The sequence below is a fragment of the Physella acuta genome, unplaced genomic scaffold (assembly GCF_028476545.2).
Source record: "Physella acuta isolate Inbredline_101_S28 unplaced genomic scaffold, ASM2847654v3 ptg000598l, whole genome shotgun sequence".
In the NCBI taxonomy this organism is placed as follows: domain Eukaryota; kingdom Metazoa; phylum Mollusca; class Gastropoda; family Physidae; genus Physella; species Physella acuta.
The window spans coordinates 78019-104276 of record NW_026732117.1 but is presented as its reverse complement, the minus strand read 5'-3'; the positions used below and the strand labels follow the sequence as shown (position 1 = coordinate 104276).

Genomic DNA, 26258 nt, shown 5'->3' with positions numbered 1-26258 from the left:
AATTTGAACCATAATTAATCCTCTTGAAGATTTCTGTATCTCAAGACAACAAGACCTCTTGTAGAGTTGTGGAAGTTTTTACCTGTTCTCAGGACAACAGCCTTGACCTTCTGGTTGCCATAGAACCTGGTCTGGATGATGTGGGTCCCACAGAACAGGATGTGGCGGGAATGATTCTTCATGTTGACCTCGGGGTCATTCTCCTCTTTCATCCCGGTTGTGTTGGGGAGAGGAATCTTTGTCACAGGTACACTCTCACCTGTAGAACATAGAATTTAAACAACATTCAAACATGCCATCATCTTGAATATCTGCTTTCAAAGTTACATCTAGTCTCCATTTGGTGGGTGAAATGCTATGGCCCAACAGATGTACTAGCTACAAATTGTCTTCATGAGCCTTAGCCAATGAAACAGCAGAACTCTACTTTATCTACACTTTGAGCAATCAGTTACCAAGTACTGATGTCTAAAGGCATTACCTGTCAGCATGCTCTCGTTAACAATGCAGTTGCCAGTGATGAGGACCGCATCACACTGCATGTCACAGCCGTGCCGAGGTATCTCTATCACATCACCTGGGACCAGGTCTTCTGAGTGGACGTCTTCAAACTCTGCAAATTAATTACACTAATTACAACCACAAAAACAGTTAGAACTTAATATAAAATTATATGTTTCTAGTTTTTGTCTACAAGTAGATGTACTAATAGATAAAAGGTCTTTCTTTAATCCAAAAAGTCAGAGGTCACACTAAGATGGAGGGCTGACCAAGGCAATGACTTCTGGGGGTCCTGGGTAAAGGCATGTCTGGTTAAGTGTACAGCTGAAACCTCACTTTCTTTAATTTTGTTTCTTCAAGATCTTCAGCATGCCATAAAATTGGACAATGCTACCATGTATGTCACAATACTGGGTGTAGATACCATTTTATGTCATAATACTGTACCCTATTATGTCACAATACTTGACAGCTACATTGTATGTCACAATCCTTGACCAAGCTACCATGTATGTCACAATACTTGACCAAGCTACCATGTTATGTCATAATAGCTCTCCATTATCACATAATTAGCTGACCAACTCACCTCCATTGCCTCGTAATACTGATGTAATTGTTGTTGATGTTATTGTGTTTCTCAAAGCTCTCTCAAACTAGAAAACAAAAATTCACCTTTCATTTATCCATGGCTTCAAAAAGATACAACATATAAATCATGTGTTCAACAATAGATGTGTTTACATCAGTTAATATGACAGGAGATAGCTGATACAGGACTCAGTGGGAGAGGCTTTGTGTTACTATTTATAACAAAAGTATGAGAAACAAGAGCAGTAACAGGTTGTGTAACAGAGATAAGTTGATTACCTGTCTGGTCTGGTAGATCTGTATGGCAATAGACAGGGTTGTCATGACAACGATGCAGGTGGCATAAATCCAGTAGTCATCAGAGTACCAGACGCTCATAGAGAACAATTGGAAGATGTAGAAAGGGGAGAGTACCTAGGGGCAGATCACTCGAATAATAAATAAGTTGGACAAAGTATCTTATTGTTATTTCTTATTTAAAGTAAATTTCTAACTTAAAGTAAATTTCTAAATTATTTCTAGTTATTTTCTTCTATGTATTTATTTTTTTCAAACCTAAAAAATTACTTATAATTTGTTAGTTTAATATGTAAAAACTATCATTATAAAATGTAAAACACTAGCTATAATATAGTAAAATGCTTTACCTCCTTGAACATAAGAACCAAGATGGGTGTAACATGGACGCCAATGGAGTTGGTTCCATACAGCACTCGCCTATCAAACAGAAGAATCTATTAGTTAACATCATTATCATACATCTTCAAGTCATTTTTTTTTAAATTGAGTCCAATAAAGAATAGTCTCTTCTAGCAAAAAAAAAAAAGGATGCACTAATTATAACAAAAAAAGATATGATGGTCTAGAAATATCTATTAATATATTATTACATTTTAAGGTTAAACAATATACTCAACAAAATGCAGATGCATTAAAAAGCATTTTTGTACAAATATGATAGTTCTATTCAACACAAGGGGTCATCCATAAATGACGTCACGCTTTTTTTGACGATTTTTACCTCCCCCCCTCCCCTCCGTCACACGTCGTCACAAAAAGCCAGACCCCCCCCCTAAAATGACGTCACACCTCAACCTACAACCCCCCTCAAAATTACAGTTGAATTTTTTAAAAACATCGATATTTTTCCAAAATCTTGTCTAAACTATTACAATTTATTAAAACAGTTATCTAAAACGCGAAATAACGTCTAAAATTCGTTTTCTAACATTGCTTTTTTATAATGCAAAAATGTGATGTCGCAACATCTGACCCCCCCCCCCCCTCCCCCTCATCACACATCGTCACAAAATTACGGACCCCCCCTCCCCCCTACGAGTGTGACGTCATTTATGGATGACCCCCAAGACACATTTTAAACTGCTGGTGGGTGGGGTTTACCGTTTGCACTGCTCCGTGGATGTGAGGCCTTTGGTGTTGTGGAAAAAAGATTGTCTGTAGCCCTCATCCAAACCCCTGGGGAAAAAATATATGACTAAAATTAGTAATTCATTTTAAAAAACCAAATTATTAGGCAAGTAGCCAGATTTTAACTAGACCAACTGGAAATGATTGAGCAAAAGATTGTAAAGTAATTATTTTAAAAAATGAAACTAACTAATAAAGCTAGAATATTCTTTCATGTTTTATTAATACTGATAATAATAATCACAGGGTTCAAAATCTACCTGTTGAAATTTCAAATTCAATGAAAAGTAAAGCAGTATTTTTGGAATTTCATTGTCTGACAAAATAATTTCATTTGATTAAAATAGAATAACAAGCAAAAAACTATATGTAATCCTCACCTCAGATGAATGTATTGAGCAAGTTCAGGGTCCCATATGTACTTGACCTTTTTACATATGAAGTAGCGGATCAGAGCTTCATCAATCTGCGGAATGTCAAAGTATAGAAATGAGGACATGTCACAATAGTATCAAATTGTTCTAGAACATGTTGGAGTACAATTAACCTGCTCAGGGCCATACAAACTTTGATTCAAATAATACAAGAAGAATTATGTTAACAAAATTATTTACAATTTACCGTCAAAGTTTACAGTATGAGACACAAATTACCAACCAGGCTACTGGTTTATAATATGATAACAAATAAAGCGAATAAAAATATTTTTCTTTACAATATGAAAACTACTACCTCAGGGCTGAAGACAGTCTGCTCTTGAAGACGTTTCCTGAATAACAGTTTCTTCGGCCGTCTAATCTTAACTCTAGAACATAATGTAACATTATCTTAACTGTAGCACATAATGTAACATTATCTTAGGACAAAATGTAACATTATCTTAACTCTAGGACAAAATGTAACATTATCTTAACTCTAGGACATAATGTAACATTATCTTAACTGTAGCACATAATGTAACATTATCTTAGGACAAAATGTAACATTATCTTAACTCTAGGACAAAATGTAACATCTTAACTCTAGGACAAAATGTAACATTATCTTAACACTAGGACATAATGTAACATTATCTTAACTGTAGCACATAATGTAACATTATCTTAACTGTAACACATAATGTAGCATTATCTTAACTTTAGCATATAATGTAACATTATCTTAACTGTAGCATATAATGTAACATTATCTTAACTGTAGCACATTATCTTACTCTAGAACAGAATGTAAAATTACTCTACTCATAATTTTAAGAAACGAAAAATCTATATATATAATTCTCTTCTGGGAGACGCTAGAAAACAAGCTGTAAACGCGCTCCCTACCATCCCCACCCCTACATGGTCTTAATGAGCTGTGGTTCACGCTATGTTTACCTTCGTGGAGTCGGGTTTAGTGACAGCTATTAGGGGCAGATAATTTAGTTTGAAACGATTTTAAACGATGGGGGGGGGGGGGGGGGGGGGGGAGGAAGGGGGGGGGAGGGGGGTTATGGTTCTTAAAGAGCTACTTATAGTGTTTTAAAGAAATATTTTCAGTGTCAGCGTTGGTACTGTCGAATTCACAAATTATGAATAACTGAAAAGTAGAAAAAAAAACAACTAAATAGCGGCGTATGATATGCCGCGGGTCGGCTCGTTGTAAATAATTGCTATGTAAGACTCATTTAATTTAAACTTACCCTGTTCCTTCTCTAGTGATTGTATGGACTGTACAAACATGATAGGAGCCATACTGGTCCTTTAGGATATAAACATGATAAAATTATATTGGTCCTTTAGGATATAAACATGATAAAATTATATTGGTCCTATAGGATACAAACATGATAAAATTATATTGGTCCTATAGGATACAAACATGATAAAATTATATTGGTCCTATAGGATATAAACATGATAAAATTATATTGGTACTATAGGATACAAACATGATAAAATTATATTGGTCCTATAGGATATAAACATGATAAAATTATATTGGTACTATAGGATATAAACATGATAAAATTATACTGGTCCTATAGGATACAAAGATGATAAAATGATACTGGTCCTATAGGATACAAACATGATAAAATTATATTGGTCCTATAGGATATAAACATGATAAAATTATATTGGTACTATAGGATATAAACATGATAAAATTATACTGGTCCTATAGGATACAAAGATGATAAAATGATACTGGTCCTATAGGATACAAACATGATAAAATTATATTGGTACTATAAGATACAAACATGATAAAATTATATTGGTACTATCACAATAAAAGCATTACAATGAGCTACAATGGTCTTAGGTTAAGATATCAACGTGACATGTATAACATGTAGGCTATATTTAGATTTTCTGCAACCTTTTATGACAATATTAAAAAGTAGTGAATATGAGATCTGTAGGCCTAAAGAATTATGTATCTAAAAAAGTGTTATTAATTATATTTATTTATTGTAGATGTTAAAACTAGCATATGTGAACTTTGTTTCATAAGAATATAGAACACCTTCAGCCAAGCTTCAGGGCAGCACTAAGAGTAAAACTATACTGTACAGCAGATAAATTACATTTGATTTTATCCATGTGAAGACAGAAAGTTTACACAGAATGGACAGAAATGTTTAGAGAATTACATAGGTGTTGCCAGCTTGGGTTAGCTTGCTGTACCTACCCTGAGCAAGACTTTTTCAGCCCTGGCCAGATCACACTCCACATGGGTTGACCACAGCAACAGGTGGGGCAGCCAGTAGAAGATCAGCCTCAGGATCCAACCAGTCAGGAGATAGCCAACATAGGTCAGATACAGCTGCGGCTTGCTTAATTTGTAGGGGTAAATTTCCTGAAATCATTAATTAAGCTCATGCTATTCTATTTGGGTGTTTGAAGACATTGATATCTGATAACAGACTCTTCAAAAAAATGTGTGTTACATTAAATAGTTTTATGTTTAAAAATTAGGGTTAGACATATGGCAGGAATAGGGTTGGGGTTAGGGGTGGGGTTACCATTAACATTAGCAAACCATGTGTGTATTTTAGTTTACTACCAGTAACCTTACACACCCCTTATTTAAGAAGATTCTACTATCAGACACTGGTATAAAAAATTCTTCTTTTATTTTTCTCAAGAATAGCTTGCTAATTATTTAGTATACAATAATTCAACTTTAAATATCAGATAATTAAAATGTAATCAAGTAGTGAAGCTTTGGAATTGATTTGTACATTCAAAGTTTACATTTAAATCAAAATTCTAACAGTTTTAGCAGTAGAAAAAACAAATGGCTGACCATTTGATCCTCATCCCCAATGTTGATGTAGTGGTGACCAGCCTTCATGTTTTGGCCTCTCGTTACAGCTGTTTTTAGCTGGTGATTGCCGAGCCCGTCTGTCGAGGGGAAAAAATAAAATTTGTTATTTCCTAAAATATAGGTCTTGTATAATTCAAAGTTTTATCAACATAAAAATTAAATAATTATTTTAAAGCCCACTAATAAGACCTCAAGAAAAAAGCTTTTGATTTGTTTTTGTGAACATTTTCTTTTGATTGTGGTAGACGGTTAATGGTGCTTTTGTTGGGGATAGGTATTCATAGTTTAAGTACAAAAATCATATTTAATGTTGGTTAGCCTTTAAGGATGCCATATCTATGACAACAGTAGAAGGGAGGAAAAAAAGAAGCTGAAACAAACTGAAGCTGTTTTCTTGTTTACTCTATAATTTTTATTAGGGTTGTTGAAATTCTATGGTGTCAATTTAGGGAAAAGGGGCAAGTTTTTTGTGTCAATATAATTCAATAATATGGATTTGGGTATAAACAAATCTCAAATTTCATGACATCTTTTCGATTGCCCCCCTTTACCTCTTTACTCTACCCACACCTCACAAACCCCTCCCAAAAAAATGTTTTTACATGTGCGTGAAGCTTTAAAAAAATTAATTGTCTTTTTCTTAATTCTTACAAGTCATTATGAACGTCCGCCAGTTTTTAAAGATCTATAGACGCGCCAATGTTAGGGGAACCCGCCATTTATTTCAAGTAAAGCAAATGGGTTGCCATAGTGTTTTAAACTAGGTCAAAAGAGTGCATCGATTGTTGCTGAATTCCCATTGGATGAAAGGTGGACTTGTATTTAGCTACTTTTGGTCTAGTCTTTGTCAGGTGTAGGCCCTATTGACACGGTGCTTTACATAAGCGAGAAATATCAGATCTTTCTTAATTAAGCCTATTTAAAATTTATGTTAGTTTCTTTTCCTTTTTGTTTACATGAGACGTAACTAACAAAACCTGTCGTCTCGTCGGCAGTAGCTCCCCCACCGTTATTTAATTAAACGGATGACGAAATAGTCTGTTACCATTTTTGTGAGTTCTGCATCTTCATATACCCCAGGTTCAGAAATTTATTTAATAATAAAAGTTCATTTAGATCTAGCAGGAAAGGGTATTTCATTTTCTATGCATTTTCTCTTTTGTGGATATAGGCCAACAATTAAACGTGTAAATGTAATTGTTGATTGAGATGTTCTACTACCATCTACCCAGAATTAATTTTTAAGACCATGAATCCTTGCCGATGTGAAACAACCGAAAACAGGAAATTCAACGTCATTTACACATGTTGTGTGTCGGGCACACCTTACAACACAGAGTTCGTTTAACGTGTTTCTGTGTGGTACACACTTTTGGAACATACACTTTCAGGATATAGCCTGAAACAGAGAGAACATACACTTTCAGGATATAGCCTGAAACACAGAGAACATACACTTTTAGGATATAGCCTGAAACAGAGAGAACATACACTTTCAGGATATAGCCTGAAACAGAGAGAACATACACTTTCAGGATATAGCCTGAAACAGAGAGAACATACACTTTCAGGATATAGCCTGAAACAGAGAGAACATACACTTTCAGGATATAGCCTGAAACACATACACTTTCAGGATATAGCCTGAAACAGAGAGAACATACACTTTCAGGATATAGCCTGAAACAGAGAGAACATACACTTTCAGGATATAGCCTGAAACAGAGAGAACATACACTTTCAGGATATAGCCTGAAACACATACACTTTCAGGATATAGCCTGAAACACAGAGAACATACACTTTCAGGATATAGCCACCACGCTGGAACATGGTCCTAAAACTGGTCAACTGACCTTGGCCCACCAACCATGACGACAGATAACCATCAGATGACACACCTCTATTGGCACTCGTGTGTAAGGCTACAAGCTCGCCAGGCTTATGGCCCCTTACAGAAGTGGTTCTAGTAGACGGCATCCTTCAGTGATCACATATAGACAAGCTGTATGTGTGTATGGCCATGGTCACATACTGTGATACTGAGAGGCTGTATGTGTGTATGGCCATGGTCACATATAGACAGGCTGTATGTGTGTATGGCCATGGTCACATACTGTGATACTGAGAGGCTGTATGTGTGTATGGCCATGGTCACATATAGACAGGCTGTATGTGTGTATGGCCATGGTCACATATAGACAGGCTGTATGTGTGTATGGTCATGGTCACATATAGACAGGCTGTATGTGTGTATGGCCATGGTCACATATAGACAGGCTGTATGTGTGTATGGTCATGGTCACATATAGACAGGCTGTATGTGTGTATGGCCATGGTCACATATAGACAGGCTGTATGTGTGTATGGCCATGGTCACATATAGACAGGCTGTATGTGTGTATGGCCATGGTCACATATAGACAGGCTGTATGTGTGTATGGCCATGGTCACATAGACAGGCTGTATGTGTGTATGGCCATGGTCACATATAGACTGGCTGTATGTGTGTATGGTCATGGTCACATATAGACAGGCTGTATGTGTGTATGGCCATGGTCACATATAGACAGGCTGTATGTGTGTATGGCCATGGTCACATATAGACAGGCTGTATGTGTGTATGGCCATGGTCACATATAGACTGGCTGTATGTGTGTATGGTCATGGTCACATATAGACAGGCTGTATGTGTGTATGGCCATGGTCACATATAGACAGGCTGTATGTGTGTATGGCCATGGTCACATATAGACAGGCTGTATGTGTGTATGGCCATGGTCACATACTGTGATACTGAGAGGCTGTATGTGTGTATGGTCATGGTCACATATAGACTGGCTGTATGTGTGTATGGCCATGGTCACATATAGACAGGCTGTATGTGTGTATGGCCATGGTCACATATAGACAGGCTGTATGTGTGTATGGCCATGGTCACATATAGACAGGCTGTATGTGTGTATGGTCATGGTCACATATAGACAGGCTGTATGTGTGTATGGCCATGGTCACATACTGTGATACTGAGAGGCTGTATGTGTGTATGGCCATGGTCACATATAGACTGGCTGTATGTGTGTATGGCCATGGTCACATATAGACAGGCTGTATGTGTGTATGGCCTTGGTCACATATAGACAGGCTGTATGTGTGTATGGCCATGGTCACATATAGACAGGCTGTATGTGTGTATGGCCATGGTCACATATAGACAGGCTGTATGTGTGTATGGCCATGGTCACATAGACAGGCTGTATGTCTGTATGGTCATGGTCACATATAGACTGGCTGTATGTGTGTATGGCCATGGTCACATATAGACAGGCTGTATGTGTGTATGGCCATGGTCACATATAGACAGGCTGTATGTGTGTATGGCCATGGTCACATATAGACAGGCTGTATGTGTGTATGGTCATGGTCACATATAGACAGGCTGTATGTGTGTATGGCCATGGTCACATACTGTGATACTGAGAGGCTGTATGTGTGTATGGCCATGGTCACATATAGACTGGCTGTATGTGTGTATGGCCATGGTCACATATAGACAGGCTGTATGTGTGTATGGCCTTGGTCACATATAGACAGGCTGTATGTGTGTATGGCCATGGTCACATATAGACAGGCTGTATGTGTGTATGGCCATGGTCACATATAGACAGGCTGTATGTGTGTATGGCCATGGTCACATATAGACAGGCTGTATGTGTGTATGGCCATGGTCACATATAGACAGGCTGTATGTGTGTATGGCCATGGTCACATATAGACAGGCTGTATGTGTGTATGGCCATGGTCACATATAGACTGGCTGTATGTGTGTATGGCCATGGTCACATATAGACAGGCTGTATGTGTGTATGGCCATGGTCACATATAGACAGGCTGTATGTGTGTATGGCCATGGTCACATATAGACAGGCTGTATGTGTGTATGGCCGTAGTCACATACAGGCTGTACATCGTATGTGGCCAATGTCAGTTCACCAAACTACCAACCAATTTCGTCAGCTAACACCAAATATGTCAAGTCCCTCTCCTGTGTTGCAGTCCATTCTAATGTCTGTGAGTCTACCCAGCTCTGATAAGTACCTGACTCGTGTTGGTACATCAGTGAGTCTACCCATCTCCGGGGGATGGAATGTAAAGGAGGCTTATGTATGCCCACGTGAGCCGATGCTACATGAACGGTCAAGTTTGAAGGGGGAGGCTACTTATTAGCCTACTTAAAATATATCTTTTGTCCTCATATTATACATTTTATAAAACCGATTTTAAAGACTTCGGGGAAAAAACAGCACAAGTTTTTTATAACCTTAAATTAACCATTTCTTAAGTATTACATAATAAAAGAGTAATTAAATTTATCTTAACCTCGACCCAGATGTTTGCATTATAATCAACATGTTTAAAAATAAACTTCGTATCAACTGTAACGTGTTTGTTATCTACAACCTTTAAAAAGTTTGGCCATGATATACGAAACAAATAAAACGAATGTCAAGAGAGCTGTGCAGCTTGGCTCAGATGTTGTTTACAGGGACTACCTTAATGCTTATGTTGGTTGAATTCATGCTATAATTATTATATTGTTTTTAACGATGAAGTATATACTGCCACAAAATACAAAACACTAAAACTACTAGACTAGATAGTTACTTGACTAAGGCTGAGCGTTTTTAATTAAGTTTGCTATTTCGTGTTAGTTGTATCTACTTTTACTAGACCAACATTTTTATGAGTAAAAAAATAATTTACGATAGAATAAAAATGTCTAACATTCTTGTTTTCGTCTTTGTTGACGTCATAATGGTAATTCCCCAATTTTGTAACCAAGAGGGATCTCTCTGTGTGTCGTTAAACCATGGGGCAGTAGAACAGCACAGAGAGAGAACCCGTTAAAGACGACTGCTATATTTAGACCTGGGAATCTTGGGAAATACCGCAGTTAATCTTAAGACAGGTTGACTTTGTGGGGGTTAGGTGAAATAGTGGGGTCGTGTAGGGGGTCGTGTTTGGTCTTAAGACATGTTGACTTTGTGGGGGTTAGGTGAAATAGTGGGGTCATGCAGGGGGTCGTGTTTGGTCTTAAGACAGGTTGACTTTGTGGGGGTTAGGTGAAATAGTGGGATCATGCAGGGGGCCGTGTTTGGTCTAGATTGAAATCTAAATGCCAGACAAGTACATCATGTGAACTGACCAAAGGTCATTCGTGGGTTATGGTGTGGTCAGGTAGGTCTTTGGGTCAGACAGATACAGTACGTGAACTGACCAAATCATTCGTGGGTTAGTGTGTGTGGTCAGATAGGTCTTTGAATCAAACAGGTACAACACTTGAACTGACCAAAGGTCATTTGTGTGTTTGTGTGGTCAGCTAAGTCTCTGGTCAGACAGGTGCACACGTGAACTGACCAAAGGTCATTCATAGTTTTGTGTGGTCAGCTAAGTCTCTGGTCAGAGGCTGGATGACTAAAGCTCAACATGACGATATAGCCGACAAGAAAAAGCTACAAGTCATGTGACTGCCTGAAGTGGGGAGGTGTGCGCTGACACCTGGACCAGTGTTAACTAGTTTTTCCCACGTTTTCTTTAACTTGCTTTCTCTGTTTGTGTGTTTGTCTTTCCAATCAAATCTTGCGATCGAAATTTCTGGCACTTCCCAGTTAGCTAGCGCGCTGAAATTTTCAGGGAAGCTTTCTTTTGGATGACCATTGAATATTCAATTGTTATTATTACTAAATTGATCAATGGAAACATTTTATTGAGCATTTTAGACCGCTATATAATCTATATATATAATTCTCCTCTGCTAGCCATTAGAAAAAAAACCAGCGACGCGTACCTCGCGCGCAGTGAAGCGAACGATCACATGTCGCCACAGGCTTAGGGGCAGAGAATTTAGCTTGAACCGAGTTTAAACTTACAGGAGCGACGCGTACCTCGCGCGCAGTGAAGCGAACGATCCCACTTCGCCACAGGCTTAGGGACAGATAATTTAGTTTGAACCGAGTTTAAACTTACACGAGGTAGGCCAGTTTGGGGGAGACGATATGGTCGAGTGGTTGGGCACACGATTGCTATCCCACTCGACACGGGTTCAAATCTATGTGTTCTAGTCAGTAACGTATTCACACAACGTGTTTTTTACGAGTTGTCTTTTTACGAGTTGTCTTTTTACGAGTTGTCTTTTTACGAGTTGTCTTTTTACGAGTTGTCTTCGTTTACCCAAAAAAAGTGAAAAGATAAAATCGATAGCAAGATTTTAATGCAAACAAACAAAGACTAAAAAGTAGAAAATAATAATCATTAAAAAAGTTTTAAAAAACCCACGTTTTCTGATTGAACTAAAAAGTAGAAAATAAACGCTATACATCACAATAATGCAAGCGATCACTCTACTATAAGCGATCAAAAACGTGGGGCGCCGTGATTTTCTTACAGTTTCTAATACTGTTGACTCTCTACAAGCTCCCTAATAAAAGTCAATAGTATTATCTAATCAATAGTAATATAACTTTTACTTCGGCGCCCCACGTTTTTCATCGCTTATAGTAGAGTGATCGCTTGCATTATTGTGATGTATAGCGTTTATTTTCTACTTTTTAGTTCAATCAGAAAACGTGGGTTTTTTAAAACTTTTTTTAATGATTATTATTATCAGGTGTGTAATTAATTAGTTCATCTTGACAGGTGGGTGTGATGATTGCATGAGATACAGAGGCGAAGGTCGAGATAACCAATGAGGTCTACATTTCTTTAACAGACGAGAAACCTAATTTAAACGTGTTCAAGTTTATAGTTAGAAATGTAAAGAAGACTTCAAGTACGACAGAATAGAGGACAGTCTGTCTAGGTAGAGGAGATCTACTTGGGTCACTGTATACATGGGTGTGTCAGTTCCAACCAGACGACAGGGTCACACTTGACTGACCTTCCCGTCCACACACGTTTGTGTCCAGCATTAGCTGAACCCAACGATAAGGCGGTCTCGTCTGCGTCGTACGCTACTCGACAGTTTGATTTAAAACACGTAGTAAGTTATCTACAGTCTTACACAATGTGTCAGGCCGAGTAACTGCAACAAAGGGGGAGTAAGCAAGATACAGTATATACAGTACATGGCCTGACAATATACGGCAAGTTAAAGTAACAAAATACGTGTAGATAAGTTGAAAAAAAAATGCGGAGTAAAATATAATTCCACATCATCCAAATACGAGTTCAATTACTTTTTAAATCCTATTTTTAGACTATTTTTTCATTCAGTGTATGTTGGTAAAAAAATTAAAAATATTTTTTTTTAGAGATACAACGATTCAAGTAGGGGGAAAAAAGAAAGCTGTTGCTGATCATGTTTGTGATGGCAGATATATTTTGTCATCCTGTTTGTCTCCCTTCATAAGTGCGTCTTTCCTGATGGTGTCCCTTTTATTTTTTTATTCTTCCTTTTTTTCTCAATAAACACAAAACACATTGTCAGACTGATTTAATCGGATTATCTACGACAATCACATCCTTAAAAGAAATGCTTAAAATTAAATACACAATTGGATCAACTACAGGAATGTTAATGTGTTGGAATTTAGTTGTATTATTTCTATGTGCAGTAAAACAAAACCTCAAAAATATTTAAACTGCCATGATAAAAACATGTTTAGAGAAATTGCCACAAATTAATTTAATTCCAGAAAAGGTTAAGTGAAAATTGCTTAATCAGTTGGTAAAGACTGATGTAGGCTACTATGGCGAAGATTTATGGAAAGGGTGTATTAGACAAGGTTGATAGTGTTACCCTTATGCAAACAACTAACTTCGACCCGTGTGTATAATTCGTTCGTTGGTCAACAGGCGAAGGCGACTAGCCAAGGTGCACTCATATTTCAGATCTGATTGAGCAATATGTTTGAAAAAACCAGATCCTTTGGTTGTCCTGGGTTCAAAACTTGCCCAGGTCACTCCTTTCTAAAGTGGTTAAAAAATATTATTTGTTTATTGCTTCTCACCGTTAGTAAAGGGGAGACAAAAATGTCAGGTTCAAGGGGGATAACTCTTCCTGGAGGATAGACAAGGAGTTGTCTGATCTCTCCCATGAGACCCCCATAAACAATTCTTCTGTCTTGACCTTTGTAGGCGACTGTTCGGGACGGGGTGTCTCAATCTAGCGATTGCCAGCCCCAATCGTCAAATTCACCAGGAGAATATGTGTTGTTGTTTTGTTTTGTTTTTGTAAACCCATTAAAAAACAATTTTTACAACGACCATGATTAATAAAATTTAGTGAGTTTTAATAACAAAAAAATGACAGTGGGAAGTAGTGTGTGGAAAATCTTGCTTTAAATAAACACAATTATCGCTCTCATTGAAATACACATGAAACGTGTCCTTTTTGTAGTCAGTTCTACACGTTATCGTTATTCATTTATCAATATAGAAAATACTATAATTGTTTTATTAAGTCATACTAACAACTAGCATTAAAAACAAACATTGCAATTTCATTTCATTAGATTTCAAATTACATTTCCCAAGCCATACTGGCGGATTCGTGAAAATTTAGTCCATAGTCCGGTATTTAGAAATACCAGACCCACATACACTGGGTATATTTTTATGATCGGCGATATGGTCCTATCTCGAACTTGGGACTTGGTTCAAAGAACAAAGTCTCGTTTCTAGGCCCGTAGAGTCACGACAAAAGACATTTGAATGGTGTCCCTAGACTTGTTTACAGTCACGACAAAAGACATTTGAATGGTGTCCCTTGACTTGTTTACAACCGCGCTGGGCGCTTACAGAACCGGCTGATATAAAACTAGGACCGACTGTAGGGAATAATGGGACACCCTGTTACAAGGAATATAGATTCGATATTGTCAATAAAGCTTTATACATTATGTACACTTTCTATACAAGTCTAACATGCGCATATATATATATATATATATATATATATATATATATATATATATATATATATATATATATATATATATATATATATATAGGGTAAAGGAGGGCGTTAAGAGCCGTGTGGTATTAAGCCCCAATCAACACCCCACCCCCACAAAACCCCCAATAACACTGCTAATCTACTTCTGAGGTAACAACCACTGCTGTTCTTTGATAACAGAGAAGCAGAGGATTCATTTTATGTAATTTATGACCCACTTGGTCCAATAGGGAGAGGATGAGACAGGATTTAATCCCACTGCTCTTTCCCTAAAATTTCTCATTTCCATAAAACCATTTTGTGAACTTTTTTTCCAAATAGACATAACTTGGGAAACTTTACTTTGTAATAAACCAAATGAGTTTTTCAAGCCCATTCTTTGTTCCTGTATTAGAGCATTGGTTGTTGTACATTTTAACACTATTTTTATAGCTATGGCTAGAATAGTTTTATTTTGGTGAATTTTTTTTTGCACAGTGATTATTGGTGCCAAAACAAAATGGCCGACATTTGTCCCATTTTACCATGCTATAAAGTTTTTATCATTTTTAGAGTAAAAATTGACTGATCATTACCATAATGGTTTTATTTGTTAGATAATAACTAAATCTACATGAATACATTAATTTTGTCCTCTAGCTTGCCTGTTTAGAAAAGTTACAGATACTGTTATGTGGCTCTTGAAACCCTAAGTGCAAGTTTCTCATTTATTAGACCACTGAATATGACACTGGTATAGGAATAGTTAACACAAAATGTATTAATTGTTAAACAGACTTGTGTCTAAATGATAGAAATACAATTCTAACCTGCTAAAAAGTAAAAATTCAGCCATCTGATGATAGCAATGTAATTTTTAAAATGGTACACGTACTTATTACCCCTAAGGGGCAATACAGCAGACTCAGCCCCCACCTGTTTCTAACCAACCATAAAACTTCTAATCTCTTTGTAGGTAACAGGAATAAATGCTCTTAGGTCTCAGCCAATCTGGGGTGGTATGTTATGTAATTTATGACCCTCATGGTCCAGCAGGGAAGTAAACAGACACATTAATACCACTGCTCCCCCCTTACGATTTCTTACCCCCATGATACCCAGCCCCCACCAGTTTCTGGCCCAATATAAAACTTCATCTCTTTGTAGGTAACATGGATTACAGTTACAGATCTCAGACAATCTGGGGTGGCATGTTATGTAATATATGACCTTCATGGTCTAGCAAGGTGGAGACCAAAGAGGAATCAGTACCACTGCTCTCCCATCACAATGTCTCACCCCCATGATACCCAGCCCCCACCTGTATCTAACCCACCATAAAACTTCATCTCTTTGTAGGTAACATGGACTTAGTTCTTAGATCTCAGCCAACCAGAGATAGCATCTCCTTATGTAATTTATGGCCCTCAGGGTCCAGCAAGGAGAACAAAGGGGAAACCAGTACCACTGCTCTCCCCTCACAATTTCTCACCCCAATGATACCCAGCCCCCACCTGTATCTAACCCACCATAAAACTTATCTCTTTGTAGGTAGCATGGAGTTAGTTCTTAGATCTCAGCCAACCAGAGATAGCATCTCCTTATGTAATTTATGGCCCTCAGGGTCCAGCAAGGAGAACAAAGGGGAAACCTGTACCACTGCTCTCCCCTCAACATTTCTCACCTCCATGTCATGTTATGTAATGTATAGCACACATGGCTTATCAGGGGAAAGCATTAAGGCAGATTAGTTAGTACCACCCCTTTTTACATACAAGAATGTTAACTCTGGACAGCTACACACTAGTATACTAGCTACACACTAGGCATACTCATGTGCCTACTGCAAACTACTAGACTTTAGGGCTTAGGTCCTATGTACACCTGCAATCGTATCAATTGTAGACTGGGCCCATTGGGGCCTAGTGATAGCTAGTATCAGTTAAAGTGTGTGTACACAGCATTAACTATTTTGGGGTTAGAAATTAATTATTTTTATTGCGGTGTTAGTCTAAACTAGGAGATAATACTTATTGCCCCATCGCCTGGCTCCTTTCGCCCCAAATGCTGATTTTGGGGGTATGACAATAAATGTTCAATTAAACCCATTTAAAGTACATTTAATACACTTTGTTATTATTTTTATATTGTGTAAGATATGTTAGAATAATTTTGCCATATTTTCAATACTAAAAAATTCTTAGATTAGTAGAAATCTTTAAAAATGTACAGGTGCTAAAAAGTGTGGCTCTTAACGCCCTCCTTTACCCTATATATATATATATATATATATATATATATATATATATATATATATATATATATATATATATATATATATATATATATATATATATATATATATATATATATAATATGATTATATGTGCGTATTTACAAGATTATAGGTTATAAATGAGTCCAAAAAACATCAATTCTTTTCCCTCAGTGATGTCAAGAGGCGTTAAAACTACTTGAAACCAAAATGATTGTTAGAACAGAGATAAGGTATCAAGATCTACTTTAGCTGATCGAGATGACAAGTTGATCTACACTTCCTGTCAAATGTTTAACCAAGAAAGCTTTTTTAAATTATTATTTTTTAGTTGTATCCACGTAATAGTTGATAGCACCACAACATGTTTGCAATGTTGTTGCAATATTGTTGTTGTTGTTTTTGTTTTAAAAAGACGCATGATGCGTCTTTTTGCTGCTGTGCCAAATATACTGTCGATGTTTTGTAAGTTCGACAATCTACCAATTTTAGTACGAAAGATTTAGAGTGGGTTTTTGGGAAGTACATGTATTGGAAAATTTAAATAGGCCTAATTATTTAGGTTACGTATATTATAAATCTCAAAAGAACTAACAATTAAATAAATTTATAATTCTCTTTCTAGTAGCCAGTTTTTTATTTAACTATAACACGGTTTTGTCGTGGTCCCAAAAAACTATGTTAGATATTGTCCCACAACTGTAAGTAAAACCTTTACACGACACGCTCCTTAGCGTCCGGGCAAGTGAAACTCCACCCACTTTCTAATGTAAACAAACACTACATCATGGCTGTCTGCGGGTAGCGTCCCCGGCAAGACCACGTGACCAAATCAATCCACGTACAAGATAAGATGTCCGGTTGACATAGTCCACACCATAATTTTTTTAAAAGTCATATACCGATTTGGTTCTAATCGATTACACGTACGAACATACTCAGTATCGCTGATACGAAATTTTAACCATCAGGAATAAATTTGGGAAGGTTCAGATATACCCAAGCCATTTTTATAATAAAGTATATTTTATATTTTTAATACAACAGCGAGGTTTCTAGTTATGGAGGCGTATACCCTCTATCTCACGGGTTCCCAACCTGGGGGTCGCGACCCCCCTGGGGGTCGCCAAGGGCTTTCTGGGGGGTCGCCAACTGGTATACTAAACCTAAGTAATGAGAAACAAAACATAAATATTTAGAAGAATATCTGCAGTTCTGCTTTACTAACATCACTGGAATTCAAATAGAGAAGAAGCAAAGCGTAGGCCTACTGTGCAAGGTTGTTCTCGGTCACGAGTTTATAAAATCTTCAAAACTAAAACGTCATTTGAGACGAGCCATTCGGAACACACCAAAAAAGATATCGTGTTCTTTCGTCGGCATGAAGCTAGTTGCAAACGTACGTCAGAGACTTGATCCAACAGGAAGTTTTCACCAAGGAAATACAGCATTAGCGCAAGCATCAAATGAAGTTGCGATAGAAAATGCCAAGCAAAAAAAACAACACACAATAGAAGAAAATCTCATCAAACGCTGCATGTTGAAGATGGTGAAGTTAATTCTTGGGGATTCCAGTGCAGTAAAGATGCAACAAATATCTCTGCCTAATAATACTACTCAGCGGCTTGTAGCCGACGTGTCCGTAGATATTAAATAACAAATTTTTAATGAAATCAAGCGTTCACCATTGTTTGCTTTTCAAGTTGATAAATCAACAGACGTGAGTTCGTGTTCGCAGTTGCTGGTCTTTGTCTATATTCATTCAGATGAAAGCAAAGAAGAGTTGCTATTTTGTGAAATAGCATAGAGAAAATAAATAATTAAAAAAAAACAACTGGAAGATTAAAGTTGGTTAAAACGGCTGTGGGGGTTTGTACTGATGGTGCGCTATCCAGGTTTAGGTGAAAATCGGGCATTCAGAAAACAGAAAAGATTTAGCTCACTAGCTACTGCATGATTTACCAGTACGCCCTCGTCATCAAGACTCCATTGCAAGTAACAGTCGTACTCTATATTTAATCTGGAGCAAAAACATTAATATAGATCACGAGGTTCTGCTTTTCTACACTACAGTACGCTGGCTGTCAAACGAAGTGTTGTGAATCGTGTTTTTGAATTGAAATCTGAAATCAAATTGTTCTTGGAAGTGCAAAGGAAACAAGACCTTTTGGTATACTTAAAACGACATAGAGTGGTTGTAGAGAGTATCATACCTAGCAGATATATTCGAACATCAACGTAAGCTTAACCTGAAGCTTCAGGGAAAATGAACGAGGATTATTACTTTCCATAATAATCTCGGGGCATTTTTATCAAAGCTGCAAAATTGGCGAAGAAAATAAATCTTGGAAATGTTGTACATTTGAGAAACTCTGCAGTATGGTAGATGAACCTGATTGTGAGATAATTAAAATTTTGAAAGAAGCGATTTCTGGGCATCTTGAATCTCTTGAAAACGAACTGCGGCGCTATTTCTCTGAGCTGAAAGAAGAAGAATCTGCATTGACGCATTACCCATTCTCTTCTTCCCTTGATGTTGCCAGCATTCCCGATGAATTACAAGGTGAATTCTTTAATTTGCAGAATGATTCCGCCTAAGATGAAAAACTGCTCACACAATTTTGGTGTATTATTCACCATTCATACCCAAACGTACAATTGATCGACTTTTCGAGAATAGCCTTTCAACACTATTCTTCGATTAAAAACAAAATTAAGAAGTAAATTGAATGTTGATAATGACATAGGTTGGCGTTAACAAAAACTTAACAGTAAATGTTTAGTAAATAGCATGCAATTTTACACATCGTATTAAAACAGTTATCAAGAGTAGTTCATATTGAAAGTCTTCTAGAAAATCTTATTTTAGTGCATATTAATTTCCATACTAAATTCGGCTTTTTAATTTTATGGGGGTCGCGGGTCACTAACTATTTATAAAAGGGGGTCGCTACTCAAAAAAGGTTGGGAACCACTGCTCTATCTCTAACCCCCTTCTTGCTTTGTCAACTAGAAATGCCCCTGATTTAAGCAAGACCAACATCGAAAGAAATGGATAACCTTGAATAAATCTAGCAAGAAAGAATTTATCAAAGGCGGATCAATGAACAGCTTTATGACAGATCTGAGCTATTTTGAGCCCGCCTCCATCAGTACAGAAACCACCCGTCTTGTTCTTCCACTTTTCCCGTTCTATTTTTGACGTGACGGTCGATGTACTGCCGGTGACGTCACTGGTCTAATAAATGTTAATGACGTAACAACAATAAACAATAGATGTGAGAGGATGTGATTGTCACGTGGTTGTGTTGTTTTTCTTTTTATAGAAACTTGCCGGGGTGAGACGCAGTTGTGGGAGGGTGTGGGTGGGAGGGTGTGGGTGGATGGCCGTGTGGAACAAAGGGGTGGGGAAAAGTGGAGGGTGTGGGGTAAATGTTGTGTGTGAGGGCACGTGGAGTATAAAGGGGTAGAGGTAAATGGTGTGGGTGGATGGCAGAGTGGAATTAGAATGTAAAGGGGTGGTGGCACTGTGGTGTGGTGGTGCTGTGGTGTGGTGGTACTTTGGTATGGTGGTACTGTGTTGTGGTGGTAATGTAGTGTGGTGGTGCTGTGGTGTGGTGGTACTGTGGTGTGGTGGCACTGTGGTGTGGTGGTACTGTGGTGTGGTGGTGCTGTGGTGTGGTGGTACTGTGGTGTGGTGGCACAGTGTGGTACAAGAGTGTGGTGGTGGCACTGTTAAAGCTAGCGGGCAAATGCGACACGAATGTCTCACATACGCTTCAAATAGAGCATACCTTATTACTATGGGGCTTAAGTCAAAGTAGTTTTATCCTATGCAGCTAAAACGAAAAATATTTCAATAATCCATAAATGATCAGCATAATCACAAACAGACTAGAGGAATCTGTGATTTGTGTGTGTGTGTCCAAATACAGTATTCTGTTACCTGACAATATGTTATAAAGCTAAGTCATACACCTGTGTATATAACACAACCAGTACACCTGTGTATATAACACAACCAGTACACCTGTGTATATAACACAACCAGTACACCTGTGTATATACCACAACCAGTACACCTGCAAGTCTTACCTCTCTGACTGCGGCACACGGCACTAAACTCTCCGCAAGAATTAAATACAACTTCTCTTTTTAAACACGTCACTATTTTAATTTCAGAATGCGCGTCAAATCGAGAAATGTACTGATCCTTGTCTTTTATACATCCATGTTTTGTGTTATTGTTGTACAAGTTCGATAAGCAGCATCTCTAGACAGTGTCGCCACTTGACATGTACTTGAACCCCACTACTCGCGGTGAAGGGAGGTAAGAACAAAGACTGAACCAGTAGCTTCCTCGGCCTTTATCGCTCTTGACGGTCTCTTGTCCGACATCTTGATCCACTGTCCTTATTTTTTTTTTAAAGAGGTAAACATTGTTTTCCGGTTACATTTTGTCCATCTGGTTAAGTGAGGTTTTTCGGGCAATTTGTTTTCTGGGTAGTTGCACCATTACTGTAGTGTTACAAAACCGCGGATGTCGTCTAACTGATGACAGGAGTAAATAAATATTACATCAGACGACCATAGGCGATACTTTGGTCAAACTTGATCTTCTCACGAGAACCTATTGAGCAACGTTCTGCCGATTGGACATTTTGTTTCAAGTAGAAAAAGTTACATACGATTGTATACACAAACTCTTTTAGCTGGTGCTTCATCAAACTCGGCTCAAGAAAAAACTACAAGCAGAAAATAACTCAAATAGCCCCTACTTGGTGCAAAAAAAGACACAAGCAGAAAATTACTAGATAATCTAGTTCTAAATGTCAAACTGTTTATTTTTATATATTTTTTTTGTTTTGTTTTTTTTTAAATTGGAGTAATTGAAATGAGCACTAGAGAAATGCTACTCATGACGTCACTGGCTTCAACACATTCGTACCTGGGTGTTTTAAAAAACTGAGATGACCTTTCCAGAAAGTTCTCGGCTTGAAAAAAACCCATACCTAGCAGAACTTCCGGTGTGAAATTCTTCCTTAAAAAATTAGACACGGCGCCGACAGGCATCCGAGAAGTTGATTGTGGGCTGGGGCTCTTGTCTGATTGTTCAATCACAATTTGGAGGATTGTGGGCTGGGGCTCTAGTCTGATTGTTCAATCACAATTTGGAGGATTGTGGGCTGGGGCTCTAGTCAGATTGTTCAATCACAATTTGGAGGATTGTGGGCTGGGGCTCTAGTCAGATTGTTCAATCACAATTTGGAGGATTGTTGGCTGGGGCTCAGTCAGATTGTTCAATCACAATTTGGAGGATTGTGGGCTGGGGCTCTTGTCAGATTGTTCAATCACAATTTGGAGGATTGTTGGCTGGGGCTCTTGTCTGATTGTTCAATCACAATTTGGAGGATTGTGGGCTGGGGCTCTTGTCAGATTGTTCAATCACAATTTGGAGGATTGTGGGCTGGGGCTCTTGTCTGATTGTTCAATCACAATTTGGAGGATTGTGGGCTGGGGCTCTTGTCTGATTGTTCAATCACAATTTGGAGGATTGTGGGCTGGGGCTCTTGTCAGATTGTTCAATCACAATTTGGAGGATTGTGGGTTTGAACTCGTCAGCTAAATTGTTTAATCACAATCTGGAATTCCGTCACGAGACTTTCAGGGAATATCAAGTTGGGAGCTGTATTTAAATTTAGCAAATATTTTTCCACAAATTTCCCCAATTTTTTTTTTTCAATTTTTTAAAAATCTCACAAGGAAACATTGTTTGTTAACTAAACAATGTTTTAATAAGGCGCTCATCATGTATTTACAATTACGATTTTAATTTCCTAAAATAATTTCTGACTCCGTTCATGCAGTTAACTTGGATAATATTTGGTTTTTACCATGCGAATAGACTAATTACAGAGTATCAAGAAAATGTCAAAAATGCACCAACAACAACAACAAAATTTTACAGCCCTACATCTTAATCTCGCAGGTGCGCTTGTGGTATTATCTGCCTTATTTAGTCCGGTTGAAGGGTCAAGATTTTTGAAGATGTTCTCCAGCGATGCTAGGTAGTCTCATCGTACCACAGCAGGGTAAAGAACTCTTCTGGTGTGATCTCCAGGGGCGAGAAAATACGCCTTGTTAGAAATGTACGGGGGTTGGGTTAGATCCTAGGTACGCACCTGTTTACGAACTAATCCTGGGAGTGGGAAAGGACGTCAAAGGAAAAGTCAGCACCAGCATTTTGAGGCAAGAATTATTTTTTTTTGTAAAAATCACGAACCCGCTAAAAACTAACGGCTGCTTGGCTGTAGGACTCGTGTCCACGCGAATTGATCGATGCGTTGTCAACGTTGTGTCGTCGTGTTTGTGCGTCTCTCCGTCATCCCCGTTGTGGAATTGGGGCTTGTTTTGTGTAACCCATTCAGTGGGGTGTTTTATACCCGTGCACTGGGGGTGTTTTAGGGGTGTTTTACCCAAATACACGAGGCTGGCTCAGTCAGGTACAGTGGGGTGTTTTATACCCGTAAACTGGGTGTGTTTTATACAGGTGTATATGAGCGTTTAGCTATATAAGAGAATAGTTTAGTCACGTACAGTGGGTGTTTTGGTCGGTACAGTGGGTGCTTTAGTCGGTACAGTTGGTGTTTTGGTCGGTACAGTCTGTTTGTCTCGGTAATTTTCGGCACCGGAAACAATGCTATAAAATTTAAAATGTTTTTGTAATCAGAACATACCTGCAATATTAATCTCATCCAAATGTGCATGCAGTTAGAGATGTTTAAAATTAGATATTCCAACTACTGGAAGACCAACAACTAAATCAGTTGGGTCGCAGGGGCAATATTTGAGGCAGGTGCTTCAGGGATAACCACATGTTTAAATATAGAATTTCCTTTTTAACAGCTTTTTTTCAGATGCTCTATCGAATCACATTGAACTCTTTAGATCAAATTCTCAAAAAAAAAAAAGGGAACCAAAATGCAACTAAATGGTGGGGAAAACCTCTAAAGAAAGTTAGCGATGTCGGGTGAAATGGAAAACAGCTGGGCTATCAGTGTCAAAAAACATGACCGAGCAAGTAAGATTGTTTCGTTAGCTTTCGGTTGTGCTAAATTAAAGTTTTAATTCGACCGTTCAGTGTGGTGTTACAGCATAAACAACCCCTATGTGACGTCTAGACCTCAACCTCAACTAGACCTCAACCTGAACTCACACAACAACATACATGGACAGATTGATTCAACAGCTTGATAACACCCTCAAGGTTAGCCCCAGACCTACCAAGCCAACACAATATGTAAAGATTAACCAGACACCAGTCGACCTAGCTACGACGCCAAGAGCAAATACCAGTCGTAACATGACCAACTTTTTAACTTCCTTATACATGATTTACACCAAGGAGAGACGGGCCGACCCTCAAGTATCGTGCATATCAAGGAAGAATATTGCTGACGTACATATATATATATATATATATATATATATATATATATATATATATATATATATATATATATATATATATATATATAATTTAAAATTAGTAGGGCCGATTAACTAGTGTTAGAATAATAAATTGCTCTAATTTCAAAAGTTCCAGCTCTTGAAATAAATGGGGTTTTGGTAAAAAAAATTGCATCTGTATAGATGTATGTGCATATACGCAACAAAAAATAAAGCTTTTTTCGTGATATAAAAACGAGACCTGAGAGGGTTGAAATGTCTGTGTCCTCATGGATTTACATTTTCAGGCTTGGTTTCTGCAGAAGATGGGAACCCCTCGAATCCCATTGGTCGAGTCGGTCAAATGCCATTGGTCGAATCGGCATTAGTATAAACACGTGAACAGTAAACGTGTGCGATTTGTCATAGAATTCAGGTCGGATTTAGATCTGTCATCATCTCGATATTTGAAACCGAGCGAGATTAATAAAAACCAAAGATAAAAACTATAAAAATCATTTTAATTGTTAACTCTTGTGCATGCCCCCCCCCCCCCCCCCATATTTTGTTTACTGTTGTTTTTATTTGTATTATGAAGCGTTCAACGTATTTCAGATTCCAATACATGTTCATAGTTTACAAGTCAATGAATATTACCCATCAATTCCACCCAATACAGACAAAAACTGTTCAAATTATCACGTGCAAGCTTTAACATTAAGCTCAATAAAAAAAACGTCCCATCTTGTGTGAACAACTAACTCTTGGATACGTTACATCGATTTGTTTGGACCTGGACCTCATCTAATGAATGGCATCAATGACCACGTGACACAACCAAATTTGACATCCCAAGACATTGACGTTTCTCTTATAAAGCCGTCGACCCAACTACAGAACATCTACCGACGCAAGTCGTTTTCTTTCAAAAAACCTTTTCCAGCACTTTTGTCTCCGCTATCGTCATCAGTAGCCAATGGACGTTTTTTAAGTAAAACTAGTAAATAGAGGGGGGGGGGGGGGTAAATTGCACACGATTCTGAAAATTCGACGGTACTTTATTTTTTTTTCTCTCTGGAACTAATTTCAAGCGAAGAATGACGTAACAGCCGTCCTCGAGATTCAAATCGTTGTTGATTGTTTCCCCTTTTGGAGCACGAGATTAACCTGCCCGTCTAAAAATAGCAGCAGGTGATTATAGCCATCGATTGAGCCGCTTTGGTCGACTCTCTATAAATCTGCGCGGACGTCCCTGCAAGAAGCTCTGCCGGGAAAGACGGAGGACCGAGAAAGTCAATTCGTGCTCGAGTGGCCAAGACGTCAAGGCTGACGGGCCACCGTCACGTCAAATGGCCTGCGACAAAGTCTGATACTGATGTTGGGGCGGGGGGGGGGGGGTGATTGCACCGTGACGTCATATGCGTAGATGGGCGCCCCAGCCTGTCGATGAATTTTTTTGAACAAGTTGCAACAAAACTACTTCCCCCAGGAATCACCGCCACCACAAACTACCCCCCCCCCCCACGAAAACTACCTCCCTCACAAACTAGCTCCCTCACACAAATAAACTTACCCTACTACTATTACAACCCGTCCTTGTATAATAGTGTGTCCATTTTTTGTTTTGGTATTCTTCAAGGGACATTTGTGCTCCTACTTCCATTCGAAAAGTTTGTTTCGCTGTTTTTAGTTTCATTTATGTTTTCCTATTGCAGGTAGCATAATCATAAATCCAGTTGTTCTTGGCTTTGATTAAAATTTTTG

General features: G+C 38.1%; 1 protein-coding gene across 4 annotated transcripts in view; it reads right to left on the bottom strand.

Moving 5' to 3' along the window:
• Nucleotides 1-26258, bottom strand: part of LOC131947539 (polyamine-transporting ATPase 13A3) — a 59764-nt gene that overhangs the window by 16709 nt on the left and 16797 nt on the right. For 3 of the 4 annotated variants that reach the window (XM_059308789.1, XM_059308786.1, XM_059308787.1), the window contains exons 2-12: nt 5815-5912; nt 5197-5364; nt 4202-4260; nt 3253-3325; nt 2901-2986; nt 2494-2568; nt 1740-1809; nt 1372-1506; nt 1091-1157; nt 482-613; nt 83-259 (exon numbers count right to left, since the gene is read on the bottom strand). In XM_059308789.1, coding sequence (XP_059164772.1) covers nt 83-259; nt 482-613; nt 1091-1157; nt 1372-1506; nt 1740-1809; nt 2494-2568; nt 2901-2986; nt 3253-3325; nt 4202-4260; nt 5197-5364; nt 5815-5912 — 1140 coding nt within the window. Of the gene's footprint in view, nt 1-82; nt 260-481; nt 614-1090; nt 1158-1371; nt 1507-1739; nt 1810-2493; nt 2569-2900; nt 2987-3252; nt 3326-4201; nt 4261-5196; nt 5365-5814; nt 5913-21140; nt 21283-26258 lie in introns of those variants that run through there. The other variant, XM_059308788.1, reaches the window with a different exon arrangement.